This window comes from Eptesicus fuscus, chromosome 21, assembly GCF_027574615.1.
Source record: "Eptesicus fuscus isolate TK198812 chromosome 21, DD_ASM_mEF_20220401, whole genome shotgun sequence".
NCBI classification, from domain to species: domain Eukaryota; kingdom Metazoa; phylum Chordata; class Mammalia; order Chiroptera; family Vespertilionidae; genus Eptesicus; species Eptesicus fuscus.
In genome coordinates, this window is record NC_072493.1 from 4,417,425 (window position 1) to 4,430,397 (window position 12,973).

Here is a 12,973-nt window from a genome sequence, read left to right on the forward strand (position 1 = left end):
CGCCCCCCCCCCTCGTCTACCACAGCCTCCGCCCTCCTGCCCGTGGCTGAGGTCCGCCCGGAGGCACTGCAGGGCAAGGGAGGGGCAGGTACCTAGAGAGTTGCAGCGCTCGATCTGGTTGGACACCGGCTGCAGGGACGCGAACCTCGAGTCAGGCCGGCAGCTCTTCAGCTTGACGAAGAGCGCCTTCTTCAGGGCGCAGGTGAAGTAGCGGGTGCCCCGGAAGGTGCCGTCCGTGCAGCCCGTACACTCGTCCTCCTGGGAAAGAGATGGCCCATGCGTCACTGCCTGAGCAGAGGGAGCGTGCAAAGAACGAAGGCTCGTGTGCCTTCACCCTTCTCTGTCTGCGGACCCCACCGGAAAGGGCTGGCTAATCAGCATGTCGGTCCACAGCTCACGATTTAAGAAATTCGCTCCTTAATCGGGCACAAAGCCCTCAATGGGTCCCCTCAGAGTCCATGCTGGAACCTTCCCTGGCTAACTGACCTTCCTGCACCTTTTCCGAAAATATTAAAACTGTGTGTGTGGAAGGGGGGAGGAGGCTGTTCATTTTACCAACCCCCCCCCCAAAAGCAGCATTAACGAGCATGCAGACAACTAACACAGAGCCTGCCTAAGTAAAAGCTAACCGCGCTCCAATTCTCCTCTCCCGATTATGAAATGTCAAGCAATATACTGTCCTAATCTCCAAGGGGAAACCTCTCCTTCTGGCAAAGACCCCAAAAGATTTCTTAAAATGGGGGTTCATCTTACAGCCAGGGATGGAATATTAGCGCTGACTGGGGAGGGCGGCTGGAAGGAACACTGAAGCTGATCGGGGGTGTTCCCTCGCCGTCTTCACAATGAGCCTGAACAGGAACCTCGCGCTCCATGTCCATTCCCGGCCGTGGATGGGCTGTCCCTTAGGAGCAGGTGACCAGAGGCCACTGGGGGGCAGGGGAAGTCAGGCGACACGGGGGCAAACTGTTCTCAGTGACGGCCCTTCTGACAGATAACGTCACCAAAGCACGAGCAGGGGAACCCACAGCCCGCTAGCAGAGGAGGCAACTTTAGTGAATGGCGTTACCAGCTCCAGCCCGGCGAGGACTTCGCTGAGGCCCGGCGGCTGCCCGATCCAGCGGATCACCCCGTAGAAAGGAGGGTTCTCTTTGACTTCCGCCAGCGAGCCCACCTCCAGCCCGTGGGAGCTCCCGGGGGACGCGGCCACGGGCGGGCTGTCCGGGACGGACGCGGTGTTCAGCTCGCCCATCACGGACTGGACGGACAGGGAGAGCGGGCTGTGGCCGATGGTGCCGTTGGCATTGGGCATCTTGGTCAGGCTGAAGGGTAAGGAGTGGAATCGGTTCTCGCTGGACAACGAGTTCATGGACGGGGGCTGCAGAGGGGGCGACGCCTGGCCCAGCTCTGGAGACAGCTCGGTAAGCGACTTGGCAGAGTCCTCGGCAACTACAGAGAGTGGTTCTCAGTTAGAGGGACGCATCGCAGGATGGCAGGCATGCCCCGCCGCCCTGCAGATGCCCGCACACCGGGCCCCATGCCCGCCCGCTCCCTGGTGGGCCGTGACCGCACCACAGACTCACTGTCTCCTAACCACGTCTTCAGCCTCCACCTGCCTCCACGTTCCCACCTCGGTAAACGCCACCGCGCCATCCAACCCATGAGCACCTACTACCGATTAGGGCGGCCAGGTTCTCTTCTCTGCCCACGGCACAGTGAGGTTAGAAACCCCACAAAGACACCACGGCATTTAAGGAAGATGCTTCTCAATAACCAACGGACCAAAGGAAAACGGATGGAAATGTTTAAAGTAAAGAAAAAAAGGCAGAGAGGAAAAAACAAACATCTGTGGAACGTGTCTAAAGTAATACCGTTCAAGGAAATGGATAGACTTGATCGTTTATTTTAGAAAAAATAAAGGTAATATTAATGAACTCAGCATACAACTTAAAAAGCTAGAAAACCAAAAAGTGGTCAAAAGGAAATTTTGAATAAATATGACAACAGAAATGAATGAGAGAGAAAACGCACAGTAAAGAGAAGCAAAGCCGGAAGCTCTTTCATAGAAATGACTGACAGGCTGCGGCAGGCACTGCAGCCGGGGGCGGGAGGAGGAGCGTCGAACAAGTAGCGTGGGAACCATCAGGCATCCACGCTCCACACCAGTCATGCCCAGTGGCTCCGAAACAATGTGAACGGCAAGCCTGTGATTTTGGGAGACAGCGTAGGGGAGCGTTTTGTACGACTGTAGGTTGAAGAGAAAAGTCTTAAACATGAGTGTACACACAGCAATGGAAGAGACGGACAAACATGGTCACGTGAAAACGAAGAGTTACTTGTTCATTAAGAGGCATCATAGTAAGACTGAGAACATGAGCCCCAAACAAGGAGAAATTACTTCCATCCTTGTAGCTGACAAAGGGTTGGAATTTGGAAAAGGTCTATAAGTCAGTAAAAAAGAAGAAGAAGAAACCTGATGGGATGGAATACTATACAGCAATGAAAAAGTATACTCATGCCGAAACCGGTTTGGCTCAGTGGATAGAACGTCGGTCTGTGGACTGAAAGGTCTCAGGTTCGATTCCGGTCAAGGGCATGTACATTGGTTGTGGGCACATCCCCAGTAGGGGGGTGTGCAGGAGGCAGCTGGTCGATGTTTCTCTCATCGATGTTTCTAGCTCTCTATCCCTCTCCCTTCCTCTCTGTAAAAAATCAATAAAATATATTTTTTTTTAAAAAGTATACTCATGCACTAGACCTTGGATGAGTCTTAGGAACATAATGTTGAGTGGGGAAACTGCACAGCATACAGACAGCCCGATTCCTTGTATATAAAGCTCAAAATATGCAGAACTAAGAGTCTACATATACAAACTTACAGAACTCTAATAAAAAAGAGAGAATATAAACATTAAATTAAAGATGATGGAAGCTCAGAGAGTGAAGAGAATGATACCTCCCAGCCATTTATAGCTCTTCCCTCTCCTCTGAGGCCCAGATCTGTATCTCCAACTGCCTACGTGACAAATCACCCCTGGAAGTCTAAAAGGCCCTCAAACCCTCATAGTCAAAAGCAATCCCTCGCCTTCCTCCACAATCATCCAAGTGTGCAAACCAGAAACCATGGAGTCGGCACAGATATCTCTCCTCCTCAGCTCTCACGGCCACACTCTCCGGGAGTCCTGTCAATTCACTTGCACATGGCTCAGAGCCACCCCCTCCCCAGCTCTTCCCCAGGAGCCTGTCCCAGCTCCCCCATCCAGGACCGAGCCCCAGCAGCCATGCCGGGCCCAGGCGTTCACACACGCCTGCACGCTGCAGCCAGGGTGAGCCTTTCAAAAGGGAAGCTTGGTCAGGTCACGCCTGGCTGCGAGCCCTTCAGGGGCTTCCCATGCCTTCCACCGGGGCCCAGGCTCCACGCACCCTGGGCCTGGTGCCTCCCCAGGAGAGTTAGGCCCTCTGTTCTAGCTACTCTGGCTCTTTCCTCCTTGAACCCCCAGGCTCCATGGCCCACGAGGCTTCCCATATGCTGTTCCCTGCGCCTGCAAGGTCCCCCTGACCCCTGCCTGTACCCACCGCACTCCTCTGGTGAATCTAAGCGCCTGTCACTCCCTCGGGGAAACAGCCCTGAGCCCCCAAGTAAAATCAGGCCTTACTACACTCACCTCCCCACCCACGCACCTCCCCCTCCCCACCGCTGCAACTCTACATCCGTGTCTGATCGCTGACCACCCTGGTCTATTTTAACCACCTGATCATAAACACAGCAAGGGCGAGGACCAAGCCTGTTTTCTCACATGTAACCCGGCGCCTAGAGGAATGCCTGCACATAGTCAGCACCCAGAAACACGTGTTGAACAGACGGAGAAGAAAAGAAGGAACCAGGACAACACGATGGCCCAGAACCAAGGAAGGAAGAGTTTTTCAAAGGGAGTGTGTTAAAGAGACAGAGACCAGACGGAGAGGTCCGTAAATGATTCACTGGTTCTAGAGACCTTCTACCCCGCAGGTCAGCTGGGCCAAGGGAACAGCTGCGAATACATCTTCTAAAAGTTGTATCCATCTCAGCAGTGCAGTTCAAGCTGTGCACAATATTTCAGTTCAGCAGTATTACTCATGCAACTTCCCAAAACTACATCTACGGGCGACGCCGCCGTTTCTCTCCGCTGAGTTAAGGCTATGGATTACCTTCATCGATGTACCACGTGTTTTTTGACTTGGGTTGCGGCTGTGAGTCCACAGAAGAGCCATTTAAGGTGTAAAATAATTCAGATCTGTTCCTACTTCCGGGGTCTGAGGTAGAGCCTAGGGGACGAGAGCAGCTCCTTTAACACAAAGCAATGTGGGTGGCCGCGCTTCCATGACTGAATCAACAGGCACCTGTGCTGCCTGCTCCACAGCCCGTCGGTGCCCGCCAACTCCGGGCTTTATCGGTGTCGTCTGCTTCTAACCTCGGGTAAGACTTAACACAGGAGGGGAAACAAGTACGTTTGAAGAAAACCATATAAATTCTTAAACAAACTGCTTTTATAAAATGGTTTTTTAATCATTTCATGTACTACTAGAGGCCCGATGCACGAAATTGGTGCAAGAGTAGGCCTTCCTTCCCCTGGCTGCTGGCACCGGCTTCCCCCTGGCACCCGGGACCCGGGCTTCCCTCGCAGCCCCGGCCTCATCCAGAAGCACATCCAGAAGGACATCTGGTCTAATTAGCATATTACACTTTTATTATTATAGCTGGCTTATTTCCAAATGTCAAAATCACCATTCCCCGATTTCATGTGACAAACCCGTGGGTTCACAAATTTAGCCTATAATATTTAGAAGAGTTGCTCTCAGAAGGAGGGAGCCTTCTAACGATGAACAAATTCAGTTTTCAAAATTCAAGGTGGAAGTATTTGGAACTGTTGGGCATCGGATTCCTTGCTGAATGTCTTTGGTCCTGGAGAGAGGGAAGCTGCACTACTTCCTACGTCGTAGATTCACGCCCCGTAAGAAAGAGCTGTGTCTCTGCCTCAGAGATCTGAGGCCTGACCCACCCAGCACTGAGAGGCCTGCTGCCGATGCGAGCACAGATGAGCCTGGCTCCCTCCGCTCAAAGCAGCCAGCTCCGTGCTGGCCTACAACCGGGTCTGCTGCAACATGAGCAACACGCGTCTCGCGAGAACACTGAGGCTACTGATGCAAGTGAGGGCAGCATGTTTGAGCTGCCCTATCTAGATCTATAGGTCAGCACAAAGAATGCTATCACCTACACATTCTGTTTAATTCTAAGAGTCCCAGGGTCCAACGTCAGATAAAATATTTCTCAAGCACAATTTCCTTTCAAATGAGCCAAAATAGTTTTGTTCACTAGGTGACCGAGGAGAAAATATTCTTCCCCTAATCCACTTCTGAGTTAGCCAAAGTTCTTACAGCTTTTTAAAGGAGTGCTTCAGCTTACATAACTACCATCCATACATCTATGAAATATGTGGCAGCTGACAGAAAGAGCTAAGAACTCCGCATCTATTTTGGGGGAGTTTCTGGAAGAGAGACAAAAATGTTTGCTTAGCAGTTTGGAATTTCATTTGTGCCACATCTAGTTAGTGAAATCCACATAATTAACCTCTAGTGAACTTTATCCTATGTAACATCTTACCCATACACAGGGTGGGGCAAACACAGGTTCACAGTTGTTCATACGACAAATAATACCATAATTAGTCAGTAATAATAGAATGAGAATAAACTCTGTGTTTCGCGTCCTCACAACTATAAAAATACGTTAGCCCACCCTGAAGGATTCGTTTGTACAGCTGCACCCCTAAACAATGTACAAATGTCAGGAGCAGGGAGTCCCAGACGCCAGCTGATGCGGACCAGCAAGACACAGGTCCTCGCCGGAAACGCTTCTCCAACCAAAACGGGTTGGAACCCTTGGCTGGATCGACTCCATCCATAAAAAGTTTCAGGGAACAACTGAACCGGGAAAGGCGCAAATCCCCCGTCCCGGAAGGCTAACGCCTGAGCCTTTTCTCCATCCGGGCAAGCGGCCGTCCCGTTACAACTACGCACTGCGCTCTGGTCGTCCTACCTGTCACCTTTGGTTTGTTATGACTGGAGGAACCTTTGTCCCCAACGCCTCTTGACGCGAAGGCCAGCTTGGGAGGCCTCCTCTCCTGGGTTATGCTATCTGAAACAGGAAAATACGATCTTTAAAGGTACAAGCAAATCCTCACAGAAGAAAAACAACTGGCAAATAATGACTTAACAACAATCTCTTCCAACAAAAGAGCAGTATTTGCACAATAGTTCTACAAATTATTAAGGGCCATCAAAAGTATCAGAATCAATGCTATATTCCAAAGCGGAATTTCTACACGATAATACACCCCAAACACAACTCAGCTAAATGCTCTACCTTCTGGAAAATGTATCCACCTTCGGTCCCTCCGCCCCAGGCCCAGCACTGCCTTCCCTTCCCCTCAGCTCGTTTCCCACTCTCCACCTGCGCACATCTAACCGGCCCTGTTTTCCTGCGTCCCCGTCGGTCCTCACTCAGGGAATGAACGCTCCATGTGGCAGGTTTCATGTCTTGCTTCGTACTAGACCTCAACTCCTATCAGAAGCCCGAGTGCGGGCTTACTGTGTTTGAATGAACGAATGACCTTTTACAAAACTGCCTTCTAAACATAAGCATGTATTGCGACATTAAAAAGTACTTTGATTTATCAGATCATAAATTATGTTCTTTCCATAAACAGGCTTAACAAGGCCAATTACATACTCCTGGGTACAACCTGACCACACGTACACTCGCCTGTGAATGCAACCCAGGCTTCCAGAGGAAGCAGAGGAATCGCTAGAAAGCCAATTACAGGGAAGTAGGAACTGATTTCACAGAAATCAAGATCACAGCACGTCAGACGTCACAAAGTAAAACTGGGGTGCAGCGCTCACGTCAACGCCTCCAACTAAGTCAACGTCCTCTCGCCGGAAAGCTAGAGTCCAATGTAGAAAGCACTTCCTAACGCCGCCAAACAAGCATTTAATACTTGTCAGCCCACAGGAAAAGGGAGGACAGACCGTGCCGGCTAGGACTCCCAGGACCACCCAGTCCTGGCCCCTTCGTGTCTGCAGAAGAAGAAACCCAGGCCTGAGATGGCCAGCAGGGACCTTGCAGTGCTCTGTGTCAAAATTAGCAGGGATGAAAAAACACGGGAGCAAACACACCGCCTTGTTCACTTGTCATCCTTGTTCCAGTAAAATTTAGCTTTCATAGAACTAGAGACAAAATACATCTCCATGGAAACAGAATCTTGAGCACACGAGTGAGGCGGAGTATATTTGCCCATGCTGGTCTTCACAGCCCAGTGTACACACAGGATGGGGTGAGGCGGCCACTGGAACGGAGCTTTCGGATCTGAAGGTCTGGACTCGAGCCCCGTCAATCGTGGTCCCATCTGGCCCAATCTAAGCCCCCGTCTTTTTTATCAACAAAATGGGGATAATTCAGACCTACCTTGTAAGTTTGTCAAGAATGCAAAAGAGTATAAGTCATCTAATTTGGGGGGTCATACACTTGTGGCTACCGCACGCAGGCATAAAGCTAGTAAGACTCCCGCCCAACCGCCTGTTAGTGTATAATGAGCATCTGACCGACTGGCTGGCGATGCCTGGAAATCTACCAGGAGCAGCGGAAGGTGCTGTGGGGCAGCTGCCAGGAGGGATTTACCCATCAGTCGACAGCGGCCATCAGGTTCGACTTGTTCGTGGTGAAATAAAGGATTGTTGGGATTTTTTTAAAGACGTAAAGCTGAGTGGTCCGCTGAGTGACTGCAGAGGCAGGAAGCCTGATCAATCACACCGTCTCAAACCGACAGGGCCAGCCCCGGCCTCCCGCCTCGCCCCTGCCCATTAGACTCTATTAAATGGCCAACTTCTGCTTTACGTTTCTAGTTTCAGCCAGGCTCTCCCTTAAACAGGTAGCACTTTACTACATTTCTGACTCCCCTGGTTATCAGAAACAGCTCCCCCCACCCACCCACCCACTCATCCACCCACACACACACACACACTTAGAATGGACAGTGAGGAAAAGTGAATGGCACCCCGCGCTCACATACCCTCGGAAAGAAAACTCCGTAAGTCTTATTTTCATGTGGGGTAAGAAAGGCTAGGCTATTGAACAGCAATTTCAATTTCATAAAAGCTCCAAAAATGCACCTCGAAGCTTACATTTGCATCCTCATAACGAAGGACATCTTTCACACGCCACCTACTTCACACATAACGCACGAGGAAACAGACCTGGGAGGATGTCATTGATGTGCAAGAGAAGCGTACTTTCCACGCTTGCAAAGCTACAGAGCGGCACGCCGTCAAATCTGCCGTCCCAGTTGCCAATGGGATTGTCCTAGGAATGAAGTGACAGAATCAACTTCCAAGCCCCCAAAGAACGCCAAGATCAAAGTCTGCATGTTCCATAACAGAATCCCCCAGCCGCTCGCGCTGCAATGTGAACTGTTTCTTTGGGCCAGCCGGAGAACCACGCCGAGCACCGTGTGTGCAGCACACTCAACGTCCCCGCACACAGGAGGAGCTGAAGGGTGCGTGTGCAGAACGTGCCTCTCCAGGAACGCCCCAACGGGGTTCAGGAGGGTGCTTGCACAGCCAGCCGGAGCACGGACACAGGCAGGGGAGAGGCAGGGGGCGGGGCGGGGCGGGAGGGTCTAACCTCTGGGCAGCCTGCCCCAGTGGACCAGGCGATGCCCAGACTGCCAGCTAAGGAGGGCAAGGCCTACCGGCTTCTGCCAAGTTTGAGGTCCAAATGGCCTGAGGCAAAGGGAGACTAACCCAGTGACCAGCTGTCCTCTTTCCCCGCCTCCCTCCCCCAGCTCACGTCTCTCCTCTAAAGGAATGCTGAGTATTTAAAGGATAATGGTCTGGCCTGGCTGGTGCGGCTCAGTGGTTGAGTGTCGACCCACGAACCAAGAGGTCACGGGGTCAATTTCCGGTTCAGGGCACATAGAGGGGTTGCAGGTTTAATCCCTAGTAGAGGGTGTGCAGGAGGCAGGTGATCAAGGATTCGTTCTCATCATTGATGTTTCTATCTCTCTATCCCTCTCCCTTCCTCTCTCTCTAAAACCAATAAAAACATATCTTTTAAAAAGAGAAGAATGGCTTGAAGGCGTGCTTAACTGTAGCTCTGGTGAGGGACCCACAGGTTTGACTCTGGCTCTAACTTGGTTCATGTTAAATATCCACTAAAAGTCTGTCTAAACAGCAGTCATGTTTGTCTAACTAAGGGCTATGGAGGAGAATTGCCTAGAGTTTCCCAGCACAGGATAAGAGAAACTCAGGCTCGAACATTCACACCCTGCCAACAAGCACACCTGAATAGAGAGGAATAATCACTGCAAACATCGTGAGCACAGTCTGTGTCTCACATCCACCCCTGGCTCATGCTAGTGTGTCATAATTCGGTATGAATTTCTTCCTTTATACCTAACAAATCCTTGTCCATATCTTCAACCTATGTTACAAATGTTCTCAGCCTTTTCTTCTCCCCCGCTAAATCCCACAGGTCTCATTCACTGACTTGGAATGTGCCATCACTAACAAATATGAGTGTAAGGGAGCATTAAAAATGAATGAAACAAACAAAAAAACAAATGATTCACTTGATGATTTGTATGATTCACTTCCATGAGGTACCTAGAATCGGCAAATTCCCAGAGACAGGAAGTAGAATAGAGGTTACCAAGGGAACACTGGCTGAGGGGAGTGAGTGTGGGGAGCTGGGTTTAAGGGGGACAGAGTTCCAGTTTGGGATGATGAGAAAGTTCTGGAGGTGGGTGGGGCGATGGATGCACAGCAGTGTGAATGTACTTCCTGCCACTGACCTGGACACATAAAAATGGGTAAGATGCTAAGTATGTCGTGTGCATTTTATCGAGATAGGAAGTTTTGTTTAATTTTCTGAGCGAGTTTATCCTAAGAAAATACTGTACTTGTCTCCTCCTCTGGAGCAAGAGCTATTCCTCTAGTCAGGTGCTTCCACAGGTGCTTTTCCTGCTGCTCATGGAAATCAGATCAGCCAACAACATGCTGCAAAATATTAAAGAGAAACAGAACCCTCCCCCCCGCCACCGCCCCGCAAAAAACACCTTTTCAAAATAAAGAAAAATAAGGTATTATGTAATATGTTTTGGTGTGTTTTTCTGTCTACTGGTCAGCTATCATACAGCAAATTTAAAGACGGGAAATGTCATTTTAGTTTAGTCAACTGATAAAAAGAGGAGATGCAATTCTCTATCAATTCTCCTGTCCCATAGCAATGCTCCTTTACCAAAGATCCATTAGAACCTGCTCTTTAAATTACTCCAAATTAGTTTATTGGAAATATTCAAAGCATTTCATCGGTACCTAAATTGGTCACAGAACTAATAGGTATATATTCAGGGAGATAATGTAATCCAAACGTTTCTTACCATGTCCACACCAACAAAATATCCTAAGCTTTCTTTTCCCGGCAAAGTGCCACAGAAGATGACTGTGCCAGACTCTAAAGTTTCTCCGATTTTCAGAGAAACCCTCGAGTTTATTTCCAGAGGGGGCAGTTCAGCCTGCGCTGCGTCGCCCGGGCCTGCGTAGTCACTTTCCAGTCCATTGTCATCCTCGTCCATGATTTCGAGCTTGTCCAGCGCCACAAACACGCCGCAGTCTTCATCACACTGAAAGAGCTGCTTCCCCTGGTAGACCCCGTCCGTGAAGCCTTGGCCGCGACCTTCTTCCTAGTTTTTTGGTGTTTTTTTTAAAGGGAAAAAAGATAGATAGATCGATAGACAGACAAACAGATAGACAAAGACAACCCATAAGAAAAAAATCCACTCTGGGGATTTCAGGGAAATCACTGAAAATTTTCTAAATGACGCATAGAAGGAATGGAATTATTCGCAGTTGCTATTGGATTTAGGGTGTTTTTTTTTTAAAAAAATAAGGAAGAAGCTGTATCTTCTGCTTAAATAAAATTACTTCATCATTTAAAATTGCAATTCTATGAGAGAGCTGGGTTGAATTCTACATTGTCATCTGAACAATAATTTTGTCATAGAAGGAAAATTTGACTTTAAAACAATGGCAACGCGAGCTGCATTTATGGAGCACAAACTATGTGCCAGCCACAGGCTACGTCCTGAATCGATGTGTCACCAAAACCCCGCAGGTCGGGTGCTATCTGACAGGCGAGGAAGCCGACGGAGAGAAGTAGCTCGGTTAAGTAACCTGGTAACCCAGCTAGCAGCCGGCATAGCTGGGATTCGGATCTCCAACTGTTTTACCCGCACTGCTTTAAACCGGTAAATCAAGAAGCAAACAACGCCTGAAATTCTATTTGCAAGACGGTCAAAATGTACCTGACATGTAAGTTCTCGAGAATTAATATTCATTTTGAAAACCTATCATGAGTACTTTGTTCTCTTTTCAGTAGAAATAAGTTCCAAGATGACTTTCCCATAACTAACAGGAACAACAATCAGCAAGTTGAGGTTGCCACAACGTATTAAGAAAGAAATCTTTTCTCCAAATTCCATCACTTACTAACACACAGTAAGAAAAACTGAGAAAGCTGCAGATCATAACGCCACAAGATAACTAGCCATTTTCTGATGTGATTAATTAGTATACAATCAGTAGAGTTCCTTTTGAACACAGACAATATTAAAATTTCTGCCTTGCTGGTGTGGCTCAATGGTTGAGCATCGACCCATGAACCAGGAGGTCACGGTTCGATTCCCTGGTCAGGACACATGCCCAGAGTTACAGGCTCGATCCCCAGGAGGGGGCGTGTAGGAGGCAGCCGATCCATGATTCTCTCTCATCATTGATGTCTCTCTCTCTCCCCCTCTCCCTTCCTCTCTGAAATCATATATTTTTTAAAAATTCTAAGATATGCAAACTTCAGTAATTGCATGATCTGCTTGTACCTCCTACTGCAGGAGGAAGTTGTTAAAGCTTCCAACACATCAGTCATGGCATCATCTCAATTTATCACCAGGAAGTAAATTCTGGAAAATTTCTGGGCAAATATTCGGTATTTAAAGGGGGGAAAATGCACACACACGCGCGCACACACACAGCCCACTAAAATGGTCCCTCACGCTTACCAGTAACTCCACCCCGAAGAATATTCCCGACACGGTCCTCTCCGCTAACAGGGGGCCTCGGAAGCGCACGACGCCGGGGAACTTCTCCTCCCCGGGCCTCAGCTGGACCTTCACGGGGCTGCCCACGTCGATGTGGAGGCCTCTGCTTAGTCTGGCTTTGTTGTCGAGCAGGCTTAACCTCTCCTCGCAGTTGGTGATCGCCAGCAGTAGCTCTGTGAACTTCTCACTGATCTCCAGCACATCCTTTTCGTCCACGAACAGCACTGCGTGCGGCTGCTCTAGGATCTTCAAGCCGATCTGATTCTTCTTGCCTTTGGCCGAAGGCACCCTGGAGTGCCCCACAGCGCGGTCCTGGATGTACTGCCCTATCGCCCCCTTGGGGACTTTCAGGAGCTTCTGGGTTTGCTTGTCGGTCACACTGTATTCCTGGAGAAGCAGGTAGAAAATCCGCTCTTCCCAGTAGGGTGAAGTAACTTTCTCTTGGCTCCATAAGCCCGAACTCATTGTGACATTAACTCCAAAATATTAACTCAAGGAAAGGGGAGCTACGATGTTGGTGGCGAAACCGCAAAACGTAAATTCACTGGCCGTCCCCAAGCATGGCGTGAGCACCGTGGTGTCCATGCTGCAAAATGACAGGAAAACAATGCCTGGAGGACAAGCAAGAAGCAGCTCTTCACTCCGCATGCGCTGAAATCAAGGTTACAGGCTTTAAAACCTCACTCGGCCAGGAAAACACACAGATAAAATACTTCCCAACAATCTAAAAAGGTTAAGAGACAGAGTATTTGTATGTGCTGTAATTTTACATATTTAAAGAGATACGA

At 49.3% G+C, this 12,973-nt stretch overlaps 1 protein-coding gene across 7 annotated transcripts in view; it reads right to left on the reverse strand.

The window, feature by feature from the left end:
* Nucleotides 1-12,973, reverse strand: part of CYLD (CYLD lysine 63 deubiquitinase) — a 28,897-nt gene that overhangs the window by 10,285 nt on the left and 5,639 nt on the right. For 5 of the 7 annotated variants that reach the window (XM_054710537.1, XM_054710538.1, XM_054710533.1 and 2 more), the window contains 7 exons: nucleotides 12,147-12,771; nucleotides 10,473-10,775; nucleotides 8,290-8,395; nucleotides 6,074-6,172; nucleotides 4,186-4,302; nucleotides 1,067-1,446; nucleotides 93-258 (listed from right to left, as the gene is read on the reverse strand). In XM_054710537.1, the coding sequence (XP_054566512.1) occupies nucleotides 93-258; nucleotides 1,067-1,446; nucleotides 4,186-4,302; nucleotides 6,074-6,172; nucleotides 8,290-8,395; nucleotides 10,473-10,775; nucleotides 12,147-12,650 (1,675 nt within the window). In that variant the 5' untranslated portion in view covers nucleotides 12,651-12,771. Of the gene's footprint in view, nucleotides 1-92; nucleotides 259-1,066; nucleotides 1,447-4,185; nucleotides 4,303-6,073; nucleotides 6,173-8,289; nucleotides 8,396-10,472; nucleotides 10,776-12,146; nucleotides 12,837-12,973 lie in introns of all 7 variants that reach the window. The other 2 variants (XM_054710534.1, XM_054710539.1) reach the window with 2 other exon arrangements.